This window comes from Natator depressus, chromosome 15, assembly GCF_965152275.1.
Source record: "Natator depressus isolate rNatDep1 chromosome 15, rNatDep2.hap1, whole genome shotgun sequence".
NCBI lineage: Eukaryota > Metazoa > Chordata > Testudines > Cheloniidae > Natator > Natator depressus.
The window spans coordinates 29,650,941-29,674,212 of NC_134248.1; the positions used below are offsets into that span (position 1 = coordinate 29,650,941).

At 40.1% G+C, this 23,272-nt stretch overlaps 1 protein-coding gene across 6 annotated transcripts in view; it reads right to left on the minus strand.

Moving 5' to 3' along the window:
* The window catches only part of GIT2 (GIT ArfGAP 2), a 53,675-nt gene that overhangs the window by 5,248 nt on the left and 25,155 nt on the right, over window positions 1–23,272 (minus strand). For 2 of the 6 annotated variants that reach the window (XM_074972717.1, XM_074972716.1), the window contains exons 10-19: window positions 22,652–22,724; window positions 22,215–22,312; window positions 21,384–21,495; window positions 20,103–20,245; window positions 18,539–18,688; window positions 14,474–14,722; window positions 12,662–12,751; window positions 7,969–8,051; window positions 7,647–7,835; window positions 50–113 (exon numbers count right to left, since the gene is read on the minus strand). In XM_074972717.1, coding sequence (XP_074828818.1) covers window positions 50–113; window positions 7,647–7,835; window positions 7,969–8,051; window positions 12,662–12,751; window positions 14,474–14,722; window positions 18,539–18,688; window positions 20,103–20,245; window positions 21,384–21,495; window positions 22,215–22,312; window positions 22,652–22,724 — 1,251 coding nt within the window. Of the gene's footprint in view, window positions 1–49; window positions 114–1,095; window positions 1,118–4,615; window positions 4,724–7,646; window positions 7,836–7,968; window positions 8,052–12,661; window positions 12,752–14,473; window positions 14,723–18,538; window positions 18,689–20,102; window positions 20,246–21,383; window positions 21,496–22,214; window positions 22,313–22,651; window positions 22,725–23,272 lie in introns of all 6 variants that reach the window. The other 4 variants (XM_074972722.1, XM_074972720.1, XM_074972719.1 and 1 more) reach the window with 4 other exon arrangements.

The following is a 23,272-nucleotide window of genomic DNA, read 5'->3' on the forward strand; positions in this document are numbered from 1 at the left end:
GAATACATTTGAGAAACATTGCCATTGCTGAAGAAATAAAGTCACTCACTTTTGGGAACAAGGCTGCCATTTCTGTTACTGCCACATGTATTCTTTCCGAGCACGGTATATAACTGCAAGAAGATTCAAAAGATTATTCAAAAGCAGCAAAAACATTGAATTTTCTTGAAGTTCAATTAGTTAGTGACTATTTCTCCAAAAGCAAACCAGTTAACAGAACAGCACATTATCTTCTAACATTGTCTTAGCACAGCCTCCAAACACAAACTGTAGCAGAGTCTGCAACACACAAGTCTGATGAAGCTTCCCATTGAAACATTCATTAGTAAATTATGTACAAATCTGTGTTTCAACCACACTGTACTACAAACAACTTCAGGAAAAGCAAGAACTTCACAGCTGATGTAAGACTCTTTGCATTAGCTAAATCAAAATTTTAAACTATTCTTGGATTAACACAGTTTGTGGGGGAAGGAGTAATGGGTTGCCCACACTATCCTGTATCCAGCACGGTCAGATACTAATATCCTGATCTGTACTCAAGTATGGAAATACATGCTTACAAATGTGAAAAGGGCACATTAGTGTATATGACTGACATTTCCTAAAGTCATGATTTGTACATTCAAATTTTAGAGTTTGGCTCGGCATTCCCACAGAAGTGGCACAATATGTTCTAGAGGGGTTTATCTGCCTGTTCAAAATGTAACATGTCAGAGATTTGTAAAAATTTATATACACATGTATGTGTGTGTGTGTGTGTAAATGGCCAGAAGACAATTGCAGGCACAAAATAAAAAATTCCAGATTCTGCAGTTTAAAGGGTATTTTAACTGGAGACATCAGGATTGCACAAGAGTAACTAAGATCCCAGAGGGACTCTCAGATCCCAGGCTGAGTGTGCAGGGCTGACAAAAAACAAACACAAAACACATCCTTGTGCGTGTAGATGGTCATCAGATTTAATCCGCTATCATTTTAAGAATGGAATTTTCTGTACAAGCCCCAAGGTACTATGAAATGAAACTTTAGTAAAAGATTTAAGTAAGTAAGCTGCCAAGTCAAAGATCTATGCAGACTTAGATATATACTAACCTTGGAAGTGGAGCTGAAAAATCTTTAAAAAAAAACAAAAAAAAAATTTAAATGTTTAAGTTTTACACAAATATTATTTTGTCAACAATCTGGGATGATCAAAATTAGAAATGAGACCTATTAGGTCACCTTGTCCATACCCTGGTAGCCAGTGCAGACTGCTTTCTTACAAATGATCTGTGGTTACATTTATGAAGTTCGGAGTTTCTCCAAGAAAAGGTTTGCTATTTATCTTTACATCACATCTGCATAAAGCTATTTTCAAACAAACACTCAGTAGCAATATCTAAGGTGTATGACCGCCACGGACATTTTCACCAGTATTCTCCCAACTGAGCTTCGAAACACACACAATAAAAATTGATCAAAAGCTCAAAGTGAGAGTGTACAGTATATTGCAGTGTTGCTGTAGCCATGTGGGTCCTAGGATGTTAGAAAGACAAGGTGGGTGAGCCAATATTTTTTATTGGACCAATTTCATCCACCTGGTCTCTCTAATATCCTGGGACTGACACGGCTACAACGCTGCATATAATATGTTGTGAGAGACCATTCCAGGTGGAGAGGCCTGTTAACACCTCTGCAGTCATAGGACGAAAAAGGCGGGTAGTGGGTTACTGATTGTTGTAATAAGCCATAAATCCAGTGTCTTTATTAAGACCATGATTTTCAGTGTCTAGCAAAGTTATGAATTTAAGTTCCCAGGCTCCTCTTTTGAAAAGGATGTGCAGGTTTCCTTTGAAGATGAGGACTGAGAGGTCAGATATGGAGAGATCGTTTTGTGAAAAAAGTGTTCGCCCATGGGTGCTGTGGGGTGTGTGTGTCTGATTTTCTGTGAGAGTTCATTTGAGGGAGTCATGATTGTCTGGTTCACCCACATATTTGTTATTGGGGCATTGGATGAGGCACACCACATTGTGATCAGCACATGTAGGACCTATGAACCTTGAAAGGTGTTTTGTTGGGGGTACTGAATGGTCTCCTATAATATGTGTGAACTACTTATGCTAAACAATCTGTTACACCTTGCATTTAAGGTGTGACCCTGAGTACCTTTCTCAGACCTGAAGAAAAGCTCTATGTAGCTCAAAAGCGTGTCTCTTTTACCAACAGAAGTTGGTCCTATAAAAAGACATTACTTCCCCCACCTTGTCTCTCTAGTGCACAGTATAGCCAATCTCAACTCATGTCACTCGTCAGGGCTTCTCAGGGTCAAAGGTTAACACTTGTAGCATTCTTTAGCTTGCTGTGAAGACACAGGCCCAGGAAACAATTCACTTTAGAGAACATTTATTTCCATACTTGACAGTCCATTGTGAACATTAGGCTGTCAATGCAATATTGTTTGATGTTAAATTTTCCCCATTCTTCATTGCATAAATCAAAGATTACCAATTTAAAGAGAAGCTGTTACGTAACTCCTAAATCTTATTGAGGATGCACACCTCACTTTTTTGGTGAAGTGTAACTACAAGACTGTAAAACTTCATCTAAGGCGAACTGAAAAAAAATGAAGAATGCCTGGTGAATGTAGACACGGTGAACATGTACTACACAAAACCACCAAGAGACAGCAACTGGTAAAATACATAGATTTCATCATAGTTAATGTTTACTTCTCGACTGCATAGTTTAGGCTAAACTTTCAATTATTCTGTTAAACAGAACTATTACAAAGTGATAACTTAATAATCCAAAAGTAGATTTTAAGAATCCTTACAGATTCTACATTAGACCCTGAAAAATATTTAAAAATTAGAATTAAAATTGATCTCTGTTCAAAAGAGAAGCTTCTGGTCAATAATTTTAAAGTTACCTGAAGCCTGTAAGAAGTTTAGCCTTCTGTCAAAAGTCTACTTTTAAAACCTATACTTTCCAAATACTCCATTTAAGCTAATAATCTGCAGGATAGAATAGTTAAAACTATAAACTAGTATTTTTAAAATTAGTTTATCAGGCAGTACCATTCAAAAGAAGAATATTTTTCTTTAGCATAATCTCTCAATTCTAGATCTAAAAAGCACTTTCAGACTGAAATCACAATCATTTTATTCAATTAACTTGCAATACTGAACATGCAAAAAACATGTAAATTACAGATACACTAAAAAGGAAAGCAACACACTTAGGGGTCATTTGAGTTATGCAGGAAAGTGGCTATAAAAGGGGGACGTCTTGACTGTGTATGTGTGTTGCATTCCCATGAGCTCTTCCAAACAAAATGAGACTTCCCACCATCACTAGCTTTTTACCAAAAGTGCACGGTAGCAATCCCTGCTCTGCTAGAGAGGAGAGGAGGGCTAATAACCCATTTACTCTCCATGAGCCACACTGAATAGTAGAGGAAACCTACAGAAAACAAGACAAAAATGTGCCGTTTAAGCCTCCACTGATTTCCAGGGCATAGCAAGAGGCCCCAGTAATTACGGAATGTAAGAGTGTTTTAGAGATGCAATAAGTTCGGGCATAGTTCTGGGCCATCTGGGTTTGTTGCATCAAAGTTTTCAATGTATATTTGAGGAAAGCCTCGACTGATGTAAGATAAGCAGTTGAAACTCTAAGTACTTTATTAGTACTATTATTTGTATCACACTAGCATCTAGCAACCCCTGGACCCCTTTGTACAAAATGTGCAGACAAAATGATACTTCTCACTAGATGATTTTTTTTTTTTTTTTTTTTTAAAAACACACAGACTAAAATCTGGGTAGACACGAGAGGTCATAGTGGGACTGAATTGGCTTCTTAAATCTACACAGATTTTTGGGAATTGTCACACATTTTGAAAAAATTCTTATTGCAGAGAATTTCTGAAGACTTCCTGTAACCCTTCCTCTCACTTTGATATTGATGACTGGCCAAAATAGTGTTTAGGATTAAACCTTGGGGAATGGTCACAACCCATAAACACTGGATTTTAAACAGGTTTTGTATCTCAGATACAGTAGGCATTAAAGATCAGAACAGTATTTTGGTCAGGTTTTGAAGTTTTAGGTTGCCATTACATAAACTTATTAAAACCTAAAATTTAGTTTTGATGATAATTTATCCAAGCTAGAAACTAGGCTCTAGTATTACCATAAACAGACTTATTATTAGACTAAAAGAATAAATGTTGTGTATTCTGGGTCATGCAAATAATGCTATTTCTGCAGTAACAGTGCATGGACACTGCAACAACAAATTATGTCATCAATGATCAGATGCAGATTATTTTGATAGACAATGACCAGAATGGAGACAAAAGCTAGGGCTGTCAGAGGGAAACCTCAAGCCTCTGTTAGCTGTACCACTAGGCCCTGATCTTGCTCCCAGTGATGTCAACAGTAAAAGCTTCACAGGACATAGGATTAGCCCAGAAACTCTTAGTACTTATTACCTATAAGTTTTCTTCTCATTTAAAGCCTTTCATGCATAACCTCTAACCACCCCGGTGTTGAACGTGCATGAGTGGGGAAAGGCAGCAGAGAAAAAGAGAAAGGACACTGTGCCTGGAAGGCAGGGACAGAGGCCAGAGTACCAGGAGGTAGGATCAGGCTGCAGGGGAGCTCTCTCAGCCCACGGAACCAGTGTACTGAAACAGCCGAGGCTATGTCTGAGCTTAAGCATGCTTGCACGCTCTAATGGTCTATTTAGACAGATGAGTACAGGAAAAGGAACAAAAGAGAATGAGAAAACGGAAGGAGTTTCATTAGGATGATGAAAGAACAATTAACATTCATGTTCAGATTATCCATGTGGCAAGTCATTTTTATTTACAATATTCCCAACAAAAGTTTGGAAGCCATCTCATTACAGTTCTCAGAAGCTCAATTATACGACAAATGTATTTGCAATGTGACTCCTCTGAATAGCCTTATTCATATCAGAATTAAGTTGAATAGATTTGTTCCATTATTTTCCCATATCGCTTTCCCCCTGCTGTGTGATGCACTGAGCAGTAGCACATCTGAGGCAAAGCCATGCAATGCAATACAATACAATATTGCATTTTTGTTCATGGCTAAGAGCTTTGGAGGGTCATGTTCACCTAAGTATGATAACCAACATACTCCATTTGTGGCATAGAAGAAACACTGCTTTAATAACCAAACAACTTGTTCCTTATTCTGATCTCTTAAAGCCTTCCCCTCAATATCTTTCTTCTATAACAGAAAAGGGAGAGAAGATGTCTTTTTGCAAGGCTAATCATTATTTCTTTCAAAAGATTGCTCTGTTTATTTTTCTTATTTGCATTTATGAATTTAAGTTGTTTTATTTACAGAGCTAGAGATACATGTCCCTTGTGTAAAAAAAACACTCCCTTAACTTGAGGCACCAGAAAACATGAGGAAGGATTAAAAGTATTCTTTACTAAGTAGCTTTATCTAATTTAGCAGGGGAAAAACATGTCCTGGGTTCTTTATTCTAGATGATTTTGGTGTGTTTCGACTATTGTTACTGGTAAAATATACAAATAACCAATATTCTTATTTAAAATTTTATTTTTTTTTACTGCATCTCCCCTTTGTAAAAATCCTGGGAGCAGAAAAGAAGAGTGGTTTATGGAAGGGATTAAGTCTGAATTTTGACTCAAGTGAGCTGAGTCAGAAAATGCACTCTGACTTCTCCACCCAGGATCACAAAGGAAACACGTGCATCTCCCTCCTAGCCAAAGCGAAGTGCAAACCAAGTAAATAAAGTATGGAAGTGGCCCCCAGAATGCAACCGTTGCCTATTTTTCTCAGTTGTGGAGGTAAAGAACTCAGAAATTAAACTATATGAGCTGCAAGATTTAACAAAGGTAGTTAGCTGGTTTCACGGGTAACGTGTTGTGTAGTCCTTCAGCGCTGAGGCTGTGACTGCCGTTCTAATATGAGAATTGCCACAGGAAAAGAGAAATTTATTTGGAGCCTAGGACCACTCAGGGCTAACATGGAATGCACTAACATGTGCTATGATATACCTGCCATTATATGCCTATAAAAAACTACCTAGGAGAACCACCTGCTGTTTGTGCACTACAAAGAATCATTACCAACAACTCATGGAGATCTGGCAGAGTTAATGGTCAGGTCAGACTGCATGGGGGGAAGCTCAGGCCGAGTACTAACTTGTTGTTCAGATAAATAAGCCGCTTTGATGATTTTTAGCGCTGGCAAACTTGAGAGAAGCGTATCTAGTTCTTGGCTCTACTCTAACAGTTAAGCCGTTAGCAAAAGCTGTTCTGAGCTATTGCTGTAAAAAACAGACGATACAAGGCTATTGCTAGGGCCCTACCAAATTCATGGTCCATTTTGGCCAATTTCACAGTTTTAAAATTAGTCAATTTCACATTTTCAGATGTTTATATCTGAAATTTCAGGGTGTTGTAGCCTGGGGGGGGGGGTCCCCGACCCAAAAGAGGGTTGTGGGGGTAGGTGTCACAAAGCAGTTGTGTTTGTCGGGGGGGGGGGGGGAGGGGGGGTCGTGGGATTGCCACCCTCACTTCTGTGCTGCCTTCAGAGTTGGGTTCTGAAGGCAGCACAGCCATGGAACTTTCTCCAGCTAGAGGAGGTACCCGGAGGTGGGTTAAACCTCCCGCCCCGCCCAAGCAGCCACACAGGGGAAGGGGAAATCCTGTCCCTCCCCAGCCCGGCCAGGACTAGCAGTTAGGAGCCCCCGACAGGGGTGCTTTCAGCAACACAGGGGAGATCAGACCCACCTCCGGGAACCTCCTCTGGCTGCAGGAAGCTCTGAAGGCAGCGCAGCCACAGAGCTTCCTGCAGCCCAGGGAGGTACCTGGAAGTGGGGCTGATCTACCCCAAGAAGTGGCCATGCAGGGGAAGAGGAAGTCCCATCCCTCCCCAGCCTGGCAGTCTAACAGCTGGAGCACAGTACATGGTAGGAGCCCTCATCTGGGGCACCCATAGCCCTGCTCCTCCCCCCGTCCAATAGGTAGATTTCATGGGAGAGGTTTGATTTCATGGTCCATGATGTGTTTTTCCTAGCCGTGAATTTGGTAGGGCCCTAACTATTACAGAGAACATAGCAATTATGTACACAAACAAAACTATCTGCAGTTTAAGGGTCAAATCCTTCCTGACTGCAGTTGTTTCACAGAGATTACACTCAGTTACTGCTGAATGTTCCCTTCTAGGTGCCCTGATCTATAACTCCTGTGTAGTTTGAGGATCCATGGGTAAATCCCACTTGTCCCTGGGCCTCTGCAGGGGTCCCTTGACCTCCGCTTTCTTGGCAACAGGATTTGCAATGGAGCCATCTCCCAGCAATTCCCCTGGCTTGTACTGCTTCTTACTGAGTGGGATGCGGGCAGACTGGGAGTAGACACTGCTCCAAACAGCAGCTACTCCCATGGATATCTGCCAAGTCCCGAGGAAGCGTTCCATGGAGAGAAGCTGTTCCATGTCCTTTTGCCCACAGCCCCAACAACATCTGCTGCTCCCCGCAGCCAAGGGAACACATGACCATACGTGATTCATTTACATGAAATTAAAGTTTCTATGCTTGGAAGCATTTTACTATGTTTTTTAATCTTGGAAATTCCAGAGCACTTAGACTCCCCTTCTTACCTGTCATGCTTATTCTCTTGTGCCGCTCGCAGCAGCTCCTGGATATTTTTAGTGATCTGTTCAGTTTTTCGAATAACATCTTCTGTACTGGGCAAAGTGGAACTTGGGGTTGCATCTGTATCCGAGTTCTCGGGAATAGCCCCTTCCCCCTGCCAAATGACACTTCTCTGCCTTCCTTTCCTACCTGGCCTGGGGAAAAAAGGAAGAATGTTGAAGTGGTCACTGTACTACAGAGCAGTTTCTATTAGCACTTAACTAGGGCTTTATGCCTTCAGACAGTATACAGACATAAACATTAGCTCATTCATGTAATAAGACATACCCCGTCTCATCCAGCTCCAAACTGGGGGTGGGGTTATCATAGTCACTTTCAGGCATGCTATTCTGTTTCTCTAATTTCGATGCCTACAAAGAATAAAGAAATGTTTAAGGATAGTACCTTAAAAAAGAAAGGGTCAAGAACTTTGCCAGGGAACTATTCCCTGTATAAACTAGTTACTTCTCTTTGCACAAGACTTCATTTAGGTCCTACATTACTTTACAAGCTCAGCCTGTCATGGCCATTAGTGTCTGTTCTGTGCTACGTTATACTCACTCACACATTTTAGGCTAAGATCTTATGGGCTGAGATTTTGTTAATTTCTGTCACTGACAGCCGTCATGTATGCTTACGTCACTTTATGCAGCAGCAATGCTGAAAGGAGTTAAATACTGTAGGTTATTCCTCCATTTCACCTAAAAGAAATTAAGTTACTTGCCTGGCTAGTTATTCCTTCTTTAGTAAGTAGTTTCTTCATAAAGTACATTAAGTATTTTATTTTTAAAATACATTTTGTACCTTAACATATCAGGGAATGTTCTTCCCCAACCATTACAAGCTGTTCAGCTTTACAGAGCAGGGGTTCTGCTTCTTTAACATCATAACCCAACATTCAGCCACTTGCCACTGATGATCTTCCTGCCCCCAAGAAAATTTTGCCTCTGTTTCCAGGATATTCAAAAGGGACACCACACAACGATCTTGGGATCACTTCTGGAGTCTGACAACCACCCAGTTTCAAATGACTGAGCAAATGTGCTTGGAAAATGGAATTAGCTCAACTCCCAGACAACCACAAGTCTTACGTCTTCCAGTGCAACATATGACCACTTTATGGGCAAGAGGGGGACATCACCTATTATTGAGTTGCCTCTAACCTTCCTCAATATGACACACTTAGCATACTTTTTCCTGAGCAGAGGGACCATAATAACTGAGTTTAGTTGTATTCTTATGACTTGGGATTTGTATCCCTTGAGATGCCATCATATGGTCCTCTAAACTCAGGAAGTTTCTCTCATTAGATTCCATGTAATCTTTCAGGTAACAAGTTATTCTACCACTTCTGTGAGCTCCTGGTATAATTTATACCCAGGGAATATACATCCCAATGATTTTTGTACTGAATACCTCACTACCACACCAATCCCAGGAATTCATATCCATGGAAAGTTTGCAACTTGGGAATAATTCCATGGGACTGAAAAACATAATGCAAAAGCAAGAAAGGAAAGTATACTCTGGAGCTCTCTCCCTCCTTCCTCAAACAGCAGCTCTGGATTACTACTTATTTTTGTCTTCTGGGCCTGATACCAAAGAACAGCAAAGATGCAGCAACTTACCAACTACAACTCCCCTCAGTGGTGCCCAGACCAGGGCATTCTACATTAGTACACATTTTTCTAGAAGACAGACAATTATACCCTTCCCACTTATAAACATGCTACATTAATGTCACTCTGAAGTTTGGTCTTTTACTGCACAGTGCAGATCCTGGCACTGAAGTAAAATCCAATCCCAACGATGCTATGGGATTTCCTCATTCGCAGTCACATTAACCTCCCACTGATCTTTATTAGAAAAACAGAGTGAAGATCAAGGGAATCTCCAGAAATGGATTTTAAAGGAAGGCTCAAATCAGCATACTTAACATGCACTGTCCATTATAACAGGCATAAATTAGGCTAAGCCTGATGGACAACCCTTTCTATTATTCTTATTTACAGAGGTACCTCCATGTGCCAGTTGCTTTCCAAACACTGAAGGACAGTCCCTGCTCTGAACAAAAACTCAAACTATCCAATTTACAGCTACCTTGCATAGAAAGAAACCTAAATTGTGGTGTTCTTTTGATTACATCTAGTAAGGGAACAAGAGAAGATAGAATCTGAAAACAATACTAGGCATACTCTGACAATATAAAGCTGTACATAATAGCATTTGTATGGCATTTATTTATTTATCAGATGGTACACAGATAGAAACTGTTTGCTAAATGGCAAAGCTGAATACTCTGGTCACAAACAAAAACAGCCAGTTAAAAAACCAGGACTTAGCCTTACTATTGGAATTAGATATGTGTAAAGTAGGATTAACTCCCCCCACAACAAATCTGAGAAAGTTTTTAGTTCCAGTGATAAATCAACTGTACCCAAATTGGCAATTCACACTTTACTGTGAAGGAAGACAGTCACTTAACGATTTGTCATCTGCTACTATTCCATGTAAATCAAGTATTTTTCAGATTGGGCAGAAGTCGCCATATCACTTGTAGTCAGAATTAACTTATGTTCTGAGGTTTTAACGAGGGACTTTCATGCTGAAGAAAACAAATATCTGGCTAAAAAATAAGCATCTGAAAGGCAAATGAACCCTCAAAACGTTGATATACAAAGCTCTATTCCTCACAATTCAACTGTTAAATAAAAGCTTGACTTGAGACACTACACAGCTGCCAAAGAACCACACTGATACAGCGTCAGCTACAGGGTTGTGATTTCACTGCGGCATCAGACACATGGAACAGTTGAGCTAAAAAGGGAGAGAAGGTCTTTTTTAAAGATAGATATCTGCAAAAATAGGCTTGTTTTAAAAAGTCATCTATGAATGCTTTTCTCCTTTAGTTTGCTCCTGTGAAAGTCCTGCTTTTATAATGAAAAGTGGAGCTTAAATCAATAACACACAATACTACAAAATGGGTTCTGTCAAAACTACCCATAAATATATTTGTATAAAACAACATAAAAGTATAGGAAGAATACAAATGTATTAAGGAGTATATAACGATGATAGTTACATCTATTAAAGACACTTAATAACTGCGGATCCAAGCTGCAGATGAGAAATGCAAATCACTCACTATGATGACCCAAGGGTGAGTCAGCTATCATACACTTATGCAAATGTTTCATCTTGCTCAAAGAGTGTGTAAAAGATATCCGTTTTAAAATAACTTATTCTGAAATATGCTGAATAAACATGTATAGCAAGAATCTATTTGTTAAAAGCACAGTTCTTTTACAATGGTTACCTTGTAGTTGGGGCTGGTTCAGATGGCATAATTCTGCAATTTTTTGGATACACAGAAATATTTCTAAGATCCCACACAAAATGTAAAGTCTATAAAAAAGAAATCAGGCATGACCAGTCTACTGTATCATGTGCAGATTGTTCAATTAACCAGCCATCCCTAACCTTGCGATTTTGTAGTGCGGACACTTCATTCTGTGCTTCTATTAACTGTCCTCACATTGGGTTGGATTTAAGACTGCAGTGGAAAAGTATATAACAAGGATGAGAATATAGCAGGGGTTCTCAAACTTCACTGCACCGCAATCTCCTTCTGACAACAAAAATTACTGCAGGACCCCAGGAGAGGGGGACTGGAACCCGCCCAAGCCCCACCATCCCAGGTGGGGAGGTAAAGCCAAAGCCTCACTGCCCCAGGCCGGGGGGCCAAAGCCGAAGCCCAAGGGCTTCAACCTCAGACTGGGGATCGGTAACCTTAACCCCACTGCCCAGGGCTGAAGCCCTCGGGCTTGGGCTCTGGCCCTGGGCCCCAGCAAGTCTAAGCCAACCCTGGTGACCCCATTAAAATGGGGTCGCGACCCAATTTGGGATTCCAACCCACAGTTTGAGAACCGCATACTTATCTGTTTCACATTTCAATGTTTTCATAAAAAGGTATATAATCACAGAATCACAGGGCTGGAAGGGACCTCGAGAGGTCATCTAGTCCAGTCCCCTGCACTCCTGGCAGGACTATTATCTAGACCATAATGCCTCAGTGAACCCTGCAGTTCTGTAGTTCGGAACTAACACTGTTCATCTATGAGTCAGAAACAATGCAAATAGAAGTATCTTTGGGATACCATAGACTTTTATAGAGCAGTTAAAAATCCCATAATGCAATGGCTTCTTCTTTTTTTTTTTTTTAAAGTCAGTGTCGTGCTTTTGTAAGGACCTAGCAACCAACGTTTGCTGATTCTCAGGCAGCAGCAATGTAAGCTTCCTCTACATGGTGCCATGAAGGTACTTTGAACCCTGAGCTAAAAGGAGCATTGCTAGGAATGAGTTCAGTCTTCAGGCCCATTCGAGCCTTCACTTCTTTCAGTACCACCAGTAAAAGGGCTACGCAATGTTAAATGAAGTGGTGGGTGATATGGATGCTTGTCTGATATAACTGGACAAAGAGCTCACTCATTTAAAACAATCTACCGAACAGCTGTCAAAAAGTAACATCTCTGCCCATCAGTACCACCCTGGACTGGATGCAAAGTAGTGACCCCTAGAGGTAACGGGCTCCATAGCTTTTACTAACCCTTTGAGCATACCTGTGTCCCATGCAATGCATTTTAGTCAGCAGAAAAAGTACATACTGATATTTCATGAGCCAGTAAGTGCTTGCTAAATTACTTTTCTTCAGCAACCAGCTCATTTTCAACAGCATATTGTGGGATAAGTGATCTGGAGCATGGTGTTAAATCCTACAGGTATTTTAGTTGGTGTGAAGTTAGACAAGAGTGAAGCAAGGCGTGTCCATAGTATGTGGCAAAAGAAAGTGAAAGTGATGAAGTGCTGCTTCATGCAGGGATGAAGGCCAGTTAGCAGACAGAGGGGAAAGGACAGAGGCACAAGGCTTCCAGGGAGATGGCCACCTCTTCCAGGTAACAGACCAATTCAGAAGGTACTTAACCCTTCGTGTGCTTTCATCCCTTGACCAGGAAAGCGTGGAGGGGAAGGAAGGCAGAGATGAAGAGGAGGTCACAAACGCACTCCTCCCGATCTAAAAAAAAAAAAGGGGGGGGAGAGGGGAGAGAAAAACACTCGGGAAAACAAAATAAAGAACCCACAAATACTCTGAAAATAACTTTTAAACATATGTACATTTTAAAAATTGGATAGTCAAAGAGATGACATGGTCAGAATGACTGAGAAAACTGACTGAGCTAGACTGGACTTGTAACTCTGGCAAAACGCATTTGACTTCTTCAAGCTAATTCTGGTATCCGTATTAAAAGATGTTGAATTCCAAAGTGAACAAATACATTCACCAAAATTCTGTTTCTGCAAAGGTGTTCATTTAACTAATATATGCCACTAGGTTTGGGTAGAAAGATTTTATTAAAGGAAATAAGTATGTTTCTGTAACCAAGTTTCACAAGGAAGAAAGTAATGCTTCAGAACTGTTAGTTCTAAACCAACAAGACATTAACAAATGAGAAGTTTCAGGAACCTATGAAGCTTTCTTACACTTTGAATAAATTGCTATGTACAGAAGAGTTCTGTCACTTCTTGCTGCAGGAACTGCCTTTATACTGAAATCTTTCACAGCAAGTCAACATAATCTACGATGATATAGCTTTTATCATCTAGTCTGAATTTCTAATAAGCACTTTATTATTTCCAGCAGTTTGAGAAGTCCCATACTTGTTAATCAGACTGAAAAACATTCAAGCTCTTAGCATTAATGTCGGATGGTTCAGCATCATCTGCCAAAATGGCACTTCTTGTAAAATAGTTTAGACATTCATGACTGCTGCTTGCACCAAGCATTTTGTTTTATATGCACATGGCACTTTTTTCAAGCCAGGAAAGAAATTTCAACTTTCAAACAATTAAGCAGTCTCTTTCAAATACATTTAACGTATGCAATTGAGAGGAGAATACAAGATAGTGCTGTCCCAGAGACAACATATTGACAACCCTTAAAATCCTGATTCATGTCAGCAAAAAAAAAAGAAAAAATACTGCCACACATTTCCCCCTGCCTCTGGCAATTTAAAAAAAGATACGATGAAGAATGAACTCAAGTGTTGGTGTATTTTTTGTCGTCAGTCTAGAATGCAAACTCTTTAGGGAAGAATCAGTGTCCATGCTGACCACATTATTGGAACTTTAATAATTTAGGAAAATACTAATCAGGATGGACTTGGCCACCTGAAAAACTAGGCTGTGAACACTAGAGAGTTAAAAAAACAAAAAATAAGAGACTATAATGAAAAGTAGTATTGCAGAGAGATCCATGAAAGTAAACTCTCTTCAGTGCTTCGATGTAGCATTTCTACTCATGAGCAATCTTCAGCAAAGTTCAATCCTACTGTTTTTAAAAGGCTTGTAAGTTCCATGTATGAGCACATACCTGTATGCCCCAAGATCAGAGATCCACAAACTACACCTATCTTGTTGAATACTGGGTTTTTCTCTCCTACTTTTTAAACACTCATGCATGGATATACTGGCAAATATATTGTGGCTAAGGAAATAGCTGAGCAGAAGCCAAAAGCTTCAATTTACATATCTGAGAATTGTTACAGCTTTTATTCTTCAAACCATTGAGCTCCTGCAGACATGTTAATACAGCAAACAGTGATAATTCTTACTGTTTTACTTTACTAGGAAGCAGGCAGTCTAGTGATTTTGGTAAATAATCAAGTAAACAAGAAGAGTTGCAATAGAAAAAGCTGAACATACAAAGAAGAGCAGAAGCATTAGCAGTTTTACTTACATGTGGAGGGAAAGGCTGCAGTCTTGTTATGCTCTCTTCTGGATATGTGACTTCTCCCATTGGGAGGTAGGGTTTCTGACCCGATCCAGTCTCATACATAGACATAGGTCTGCTACCTCGGGTAGATGGTCGCCGCTTTAAAGAAGAATGATTGTTGGGGTCTGTGTATTCAGAACCAGTTTGGACCTGATATATATTGGTTGTGGCCTGTCTTCTGAGGTTCGTATTTTCACTCTGTAGTGTTTGAAGCTGAAAGAAATGTTTAGCAGTGGGACTTTGTTTTTCTACAGCAAGCAAACTGAGTACACAAATACAGCTTGTCACCTTAAAAAAAAATCCAACTAGCTGTTGCTGGATTTATTATTATTAAATGGAATTTTCTCTTAAAATCTACTTCATTTACTCAGACAAAAAATATTTTACTGCAGGTGTGGTAGATTTATAAGTGTCAGTTTCAACTTACTATTATTTTAGTTGGGATGCAAGTCAAATTGGATCTTACATTTGGCTGTTGCAGTTAAAAGCGTAAGATCCATTTCCAGGTTAGATGTACTTTTACATAAATTTTTCATTACCACGAAGGCTGTTTGAACAACAGAAAAATAAATTCTTTTCAAGCAAAGCACTCCAGTTCAGCAAACAGTTACTACAGTAACTTAAAAATGACTTAAATAAAGCCTCTGAATATGCAACTGCTAAAATTATAGCACAGATACAGCACAAAGAAAACCAGAGCTTGCTTTGCAAAGCAAGAAGACAGTGGAGTTAAGGTTACGAAAACAGGATATCAGCTACTGCTTTCTAAGATGCCAATAGGATTATTAAAATCTGTGGGTGGGGAAAAAGTGCAACAATTTAAATTCTGTTGTAGAAGAAAATTTCTCAGAATAAGTTTGCTATATTAACACATCATGAAGAAAACTGCAAATATTTAAATATTATGTACCTCTTCTCAAACAATATATGGAGCATACGGTTTCAGACAGCTGATGGCCGTTCATTAGGAATCGCAAGTAAATACTGAATATTGTATTTTGTTTTGCGTCACGTGAACCTTGAAGAAAATCAGTCTGTGATGTAAAATTGTAGTCAGCCTGATGCCGTCCAGAACCCGTAAGCGAAGATTCCGACTAGCATCCTAAAGCCATTTTGAATATTACCTTTCCCTGCTTGGTGCAGTCTGTCATACCGTGTATTGTGTGTTAAGATTTAAGGATCAGTAAAGAGCAATGGTACTCCTTAAAAGTTTGACATTTTAATACAATCAAGCAGGAGATTGTGCAGCATGGACCTTTTCCCTTTATTTTCCACCACCTATTTTATAAATCGGGTGTGGTCTAATTTCAGCTGTCTGCTGTTGTTCATCTGTTGTCATATCAGATCAATTCACCACCACTGTCGAAATTCTTCATCACGGTCAAGGTTTAAGTTCACAAACAAGTGCCCATGTGTCAGAAAGTCATCGTTTTTTTGTAAGATCACCCTTTTACTCGATTTAGAGGGAACCCATCCATAAGTGACATAATTAAAGAGGAGGCAGAGCCTCTATTGAAGTGCTATCTTTTTCAAATAACTGAAGTGTGAGAAATCAGATACATATCATGCTACTAGACAACTATACGAGACAGACAAGTTTTAATCTTACATATTTAAATTTAACCTATGCCTAAAAAATCAAATAAACCTATGCCAATTAAGAGACCAAGGGCGATATGCTCAAATGAGATCTGGCTCCTTTGCTCTTCTCAGGTGCTGCAAAGTATTTAGATTCTGACCACAACTGGCCAGCAGAAAACTCCCTTGGTAGACAGCAACTTCTTATTGGCCTAACGCTACTGTAGCTAGGTACTATGCCGTTTATCCCCCTTCCCCTCAGAGCAGAGGGTAAGGTGGAGGAATCATGTCAGGGATGGTGTCCCTAGCCTCTGTTGGCCAGACACTGGGAATGGGTGACACGGGATGGATCACATTTGATTACCTGTTCTGTTCATTCCCTCTGGGGCACCTGGCACTGGCCACTGTTGGAAGACAGGACACTTGGCTAGATGGACCTTTGGTCTGACCCAGTATGGCCGTTCTTATGAGCTTTGTTATGCCTAGCCGTTGTTGGTGTAAGTCACTAAGCCAATGACAAATCAGAGCAGCCCCATAGCTGTTCTAAACATCACTGGATCTGGGGCCAGTGCAAACTGATCCTCAGCACGAGGGAGCTATGACTGGCTCTCTGATGCACCCTATGCCCCGCATCTGCTGCACAGGAAAATCTGGCCCTGTCTCCTCCCACTATGCTGTATCAGTGTACTAAAATCCTAGTGTACAATGGCTACCCCACTCTGACAGCAAAAGCTTTTTCTAAGGTTAGGTTCCTTAAAGCATAAATTTATCTCTGAACCAAAAATTAATTCAAATGATGCAGACAACTGCTTAATCAAGACACCTGCAAAAGCAGCAAAGAAGTCCCATAAGATGTCTTAGGTTCCTCTATAAATTTTGGGTTCCAACAGAGATCTCAAAAGGCAAAAACAGGTAACTGTACATACAACTGCCCTCTTTGTGTGCACAGATGTGTTTTGCATCTGCTGTTACCTGCTTTGAGAGAGAGCAACTTGGACAGTAACACTTGAAACCATGTCCCAACTGCTCAGTTTATCAGGTTAGGGATAAAGAAGAAGATATTTTCAAACCATGAATTAGACTGGTATTAAATCCTAATAGCTCAGAGACCAACAAACATTCCAGGCTCCTGAAAGCAGCAGCACTGTAGAGTGGCATCGTGCCAGGACACTAGAGAAAGCAGGTAGTACAATCTTCTTAGCCCTCGTTGACATAACTCTTGAGCTACCTTAGGAAAGTTGACATCTCCAGTACCGTAGCTTGACAGCAGCTCTGGGCTGGTTTTCTCTAATTATAGAATACTGCAGTTACAATTATGTGCCATTCCACAGCTGCACAACTTCAAAGGGGGACTGGTTTTATGTCAATTAATGGAATCCCTTCCCGACAAAGTAGACAGGACAGCATGGCAGACAGCCAGAATAAGGAACAGGCAGTGCAGATCACCAAAAAAACCAAAAACAAAAAAAGGTAATACTGAGAATAAGCAATTAGTTATAGGTTTTGATAGGGAATCCACATGTACGTTGACCCATTGAAAAAATATACAACTAATCCTGTATGCTTTGGGCACTAGATCTTACCTCACCTATTCGAATGTTGGCCGACTAGTTAAATTCTAGAATCTTAGTGACTTTCTAGTATCAATACCTGATCTCCTGCAGACAAAGGAAGTTTATGCACCAAGAGATCTAGTGGGTCTTTTCCATTTTCAGTTTCAGCAATTCTATTTTCTTTCCCTGCAATGAACTTTTGCACCTTAGCTTCCAGTCATACTGTTTGGTGGTGATCATCCCATAAAGCGGCCTATGTTTTCTTAAAACCTAGCAGATATCTTAGCATACATGTATGCCAACATTATAGCTAGTTCTATGAAGACAACTAATTCGCAAGCATGTGATGTACTATATTTGTTACTGGCCTGTTGGGACACAGTGACCTTGTCTACAATAGGATTTGAAGGTCTGGTAGCCTGGCTTTAACTTGTCATATGTATACTTTTAACATATGCTAAATTCGTCTTGCCTGCAACAGAGCCTTTTAAAATGTGTATAAGCACTAGACCTTATTATTGGATTAAACAACGGACCTAACAGAAAGCAGAAGGTGCACTTTATGTCCATCTGCTATCAGCTGTTTCCAAAGCCTCAAACAATTGCTCATTTTGAAACAAGACAATAGAATGAGTTTTTTTTAAACAATGCTTCGTAAATAAAGAAAAAATCAATTAGGTTGAACTAAACAGTTCCCAATAACACCTTCCATGAAAGGTGAAACATTAAAGAGTTTGCTCTGCATGGATACATTCATTTTCGTTACATCAATTCCAAAATAGTTCTAATTTGTCAAAATAGTTTGACTGGTCTTCACACATGGTCCCTTATATTTATATAAAAATTAACCCGATTAGCTACAGGATTTTAATTTTGCTTATATTACTATACTTGTTACCTTTTTCTGCATGGTTCTCAGTTCATCACTCAGGTTGATGTTCACCTTCAATAACTGCTGTATCTTTACCTCAGAAGCCACCAAAGCATTCTTAACTTGCATATATTCTTGTGCCGTCACTGGTCCATCGGACAAGTCTGAATCCAGGCTCTTTAAATAAAACATTAGATAAAATACTTACCACACCTATAAGACAGACAATATACTGCAGAGGTGGGCAAACTATGGCCCGCGGGACCATCCTGCCCAGCCCCTGAGCTCCTGGCCCAGGAGGCTAGCCCCTGGCCCCTCCCCCGCAACCACGCCACTGCTGGGCAGCAGGGCTGCAAGCTCCTTCCACTCTGAGCAGCATGGTAAGGGGGTGGCGGCGGTGCGCAGCGATACCATGGTTGCGTAGGGGGTTCTGGGGGGCAGTCAGGGGACAGGGAGCGGTTAGGGGTGGGAGTCCCGGGGGGCAGTCAGGGGACAGTTGGATGGGGCGGAGGTTCTGGGGCCGGGGAACGGGGGTGGGGGGTGGTGTTTGGATAGGGTGTGAGTGTCCCGGGGAGCCTGTTGGGGGTGGGAGTGTGGATAGGTTGGGGCAGTGAGGGGACAGGGGAGATTGGATAGGGGGTGGGGTGGGGGAATAGGGGGCAGAGACCAGACTGTTTGGTGGGCACAGCCTTCCCTACCCGGCCCTCCATACAGTTTGTACCCCGATGTGGCCCTCGGGCCAAAAAGTTTGCCCACCCCGATCTACTGTAAACAAGCAAAACTGCACTGATTTTAACAGATTTCCAAAACTGACTTCACATGAGTCACCGAGGAAAGTAACAACAACCACCACCACGTAACAGCTCACTTTATACAACTAAAGCTATGGACCATCTCAGAAGAAACCTGGTCTCAATTAATTCTTAGCTCATTTACATGCAATAATATTAGCCTTGCGATTTCAAACAAGAAAAGGATGGTGTTTAATACAGATTTGGATAAGTATGCATGGACTAGTATTTGATATTCTGGCTCTTACTAGTCACATTAGTTTATGGGTTAGAGCAGGTGAGGAAGCCAGGATTCTTACGTTCTATTCCCCGTTCTCTGTCTTACTGCATTATTTTCAGGAATTATTTAATGTCTCTGCATTAGTTTATCCATCTGTACTTGCTATCTCATTGATATATAGGTGAAATTTAATGTAAAATATTTTGAGATATTCTGATGAAAGAAGCCAAGTGACCTAATACTCTAACTGCTGTAGCGCTTTTGTATTTGTGCTATTGGGTTCCTAGTTTGTCTCCAGATAAAATAAATTCTGGAAGGGACTCATTTTTAGAACTGTTTTATTAATGCTTCACTTACAAATGTTTTAAGTCATATTTCTGATCCTGCATAGAGATTTTATAGAATGTGGGAAGCGACTGTGAAATTGAGTTGAAATAATCACTGAGTCCCTAATCCCACGAACACTTATACATGTGTTTAACTTCACTCACATGAGTTTTCCCCAATTGATTTCAACGTAAGCACGTACGTAAGTATTTGCAAGAACGGGTTTAATAGCCTACATCATTACTAAACCTACCTTCTGTCTATTTGCTTTTGCTGCATTTGCTTCCAGATCTGTATCTTCATCTGATGCAACACTGTCATAATCGGGCTGGTCGTTATCCTGACTCTCACTACTATGCTGGCTGTTGATAGCTTTCAATATCAGTTCCACATTTTCTATAAACAAAAATGAGTTAAATTTAGGATTTGTATGCAGAATTGGTTTATGTTGTTTAATAATATGAGAAGAGAACTTCAAGCAAACTAAAAGAAAACATGAGGAGAAATTTTAGGACAAAAAAAATCTTGTTTCTAAACAGAAAAAGAAAAATATTAAGTTAGTGCCATCTAGTGTGACTGGATTATCATTGCCTTGAACAGCCAAATCTACAGTAGCAGTGAAAGATTAATTGTGCAGTCTTCAATTTTATTCCTTTCACCTCCTTGAAGTATTGAGGCAACTTCAACTAACTAAGGAGAATTAAGGTTTACGAGCTAACTTAAACACTTCACACAGTGAAGAAAATAAGGTACAAAATAGAATGAGATTGCCAACACATATTCATCGCTATATACATATACATTCAGTTGGGTAATTCAGGGAAATTGTATAATAAAATACGATCTTTTGGCATCTCTTTAGAGAGAATATTTGTGTTTAAATGTTTACTTAACATCTCCAGTGTTGGAACTACAGTTGTGTGTTACTTTTTGATTGCGGTTTTAAATGGTTGTACTCCTTGATATCAGCAAACTTCAGATATGCTCAAACAGCACAGAAAGTGAGCATTTGCAGGCAACCTAACACTTAGCAAGTTCTAAGGCATGTTCAAGTACAGCAGAGTCCCAAATTTAGACAAGCAGCCATAACCCTGTAACACTGGCATTTTCCTGATTACCAGTCAAATGAATGTTGGGGATATAGTTATAGAATTTCTGGTCTCCAAAGACGTAGGAAGCCACCTAGAGAATTCCACAGAATGCTGTTCTATTCCATCAGAAAGAACACTTCTGGGTTGTGTACATGTCTCAAGTCCATTTTGTTAGAAATATCACCCTTAATATTCAAGTCTTCTATAATTAAGCATTACTCTTGAGCTCAAATGTGCTGTCATCAGCAAACACTACGGGCCTCTTTACATCCATCAAATCATACACCCATCGTTTTATAGCAATGACTTTAATCTGTTTACTCATTTCAAAAAATGAACCAAGTCATATGAGGTACTTCTGGATAATGCTGTGGTATCACTGAAATTACAGGTATACTAATTCAAGTATAGAAGATTAGATAATTAACCAAAAACATATTCACCTTTAGAGCCAGTGACAGGATTCCCTTGTTGTCTTCGCTTGGCATCACTTAGAATGTCTATAACTAGTGTAGCAAATTCATGGGCATTAAACCGAGCTAGTTTCTGTCTTCCCTAAAACATAGAACAAGATGCAAAAAGTCACATACGGTACCATTTATTGACATAGCAATTTCTTGGCAAAACAGATACATAGTAACAGCATTTGTGCACCATAATTAAAGCTCTTTGTATTTATATTATAAGCCCATTCTCAGGGTTTTAAAAATGTCACGCAAACGTTTGTTTTAATAAAAACTGCATACAAAGGTGACTACCTAGAAGCAATATTAGTGTGTTTACAATAGTTAACTTTTTGTATTAAACATTAATAGAGTACCTTATCTTAACATACACTGGTTGCAAAAAAACAAAACAAAAAAAAAACAAAAAACCCTGAAGGGTCCCCATCTGCTTAATCACACTTCCGTATGTATTTATTTTACTTCACGCATGCATGCTACAAGTAACACACAAGATTACTGTAACAGAAAGATTAGGGAAACAGTGCCTCTATTTTTCCCTACTTTGTTTCATTCAGTTTCATCATTTTCTCTGTATGGTAAATTGATTAGTCAGTTTCCCCTGCTTTGTGAAAGATTCAAATAAGTGAGAGGAATACTTAAAAAAACTTAGGGAAATGTAACTGTAAAACAAAAAACTCACTGCAGATGTAATGTGAAACTATTGTAAACTCTTAAGTGGAGTGTCCCTTTCCCCCCAGTTTATTAATGTAATCACCTGAACTACGTTAATAACATGCTTTTGTAACACTTGCAAACAAGATAACTTACCTGATTCCGTGTTGAAGAATACTCAGGATTTACAGGAAGAAAAGGGACAAGCGTTGTCTCAGTCACCAGTGTACTGTGATTCTGAGTAGCAAGCCAAACTGTTTATAGAGAAAACAGAGCCAGTGTCAGAGCAGCTTCACCCCATGAAAAATCTACTCATTGAACCAGGTCAGGAGATCACAGGTTCAACACTAAGGGTAATCAGAGTCAAAGGAACTGCTTTTTCTGAGAGTTCTCCACTCAATAAAATAATGAGGAAAACATGTTTTATACCCCAATATAAAACTGAACACTCATTACATGTAGTAGAAACTAAGTACCAATCAACTCCTAAACACAGAAGTTACTTCACCCATAGCATTTACTTGCACTAGCACCTTGGGTGTAACAGTATTTCAAGTTTTAACTACATATAGATTCCAGAAAGCCTTATTCACCTGCATCCGTTTCCCGCCTGTCAACTTCATCATATACATCCATGGCAAGTTCTTCAAATAAGTGGTTACTTAGCTAAAAAACAACAGTGAAGTGATTAAGGATTAGGTAACAATAAATCAACCCCCCAAAATCTCTTATGCTGCAGAAAGCACATGTGCATGCCTGTACTTTTGCAGTCCAGGAAGCAAGCTGACTGACTGCCAGAGTGAAGCTGTTCAATCTCTAAAGCAGCTTCAGAGCCTGCTGGGTGCTCGATCTAGACCAGTGCTTCTCATATTATAGATTGGGACCCCAAAGTGGGTCACAACTTCATTTTAATGGGGTTGCCAGGGCTGGCATTAGACTTGCTGGGGCCCAGGGCTGGACCCCCACCGCCTGGTGCTGAAGCCGAAGCCCAAGGGCTTCAGCCCTGGGTGGCGGAACTCAGGTTACAGGTGCCCCCACTGGGGCTGAAACCCTTTGGCTTTGCTGCCCTTTCTATCCCCGGCAGGGCTCAGGCTTCAGTCACCCCTCCTGGGGTCATATAGTAATTTTTGTTGTCAGAAGGGGGTCGCGGTGCAATGAAGTTTGAGAACTCCTGCTCTAGACAGATCAGCCCTGTTCTACAACCAGTCAGTACA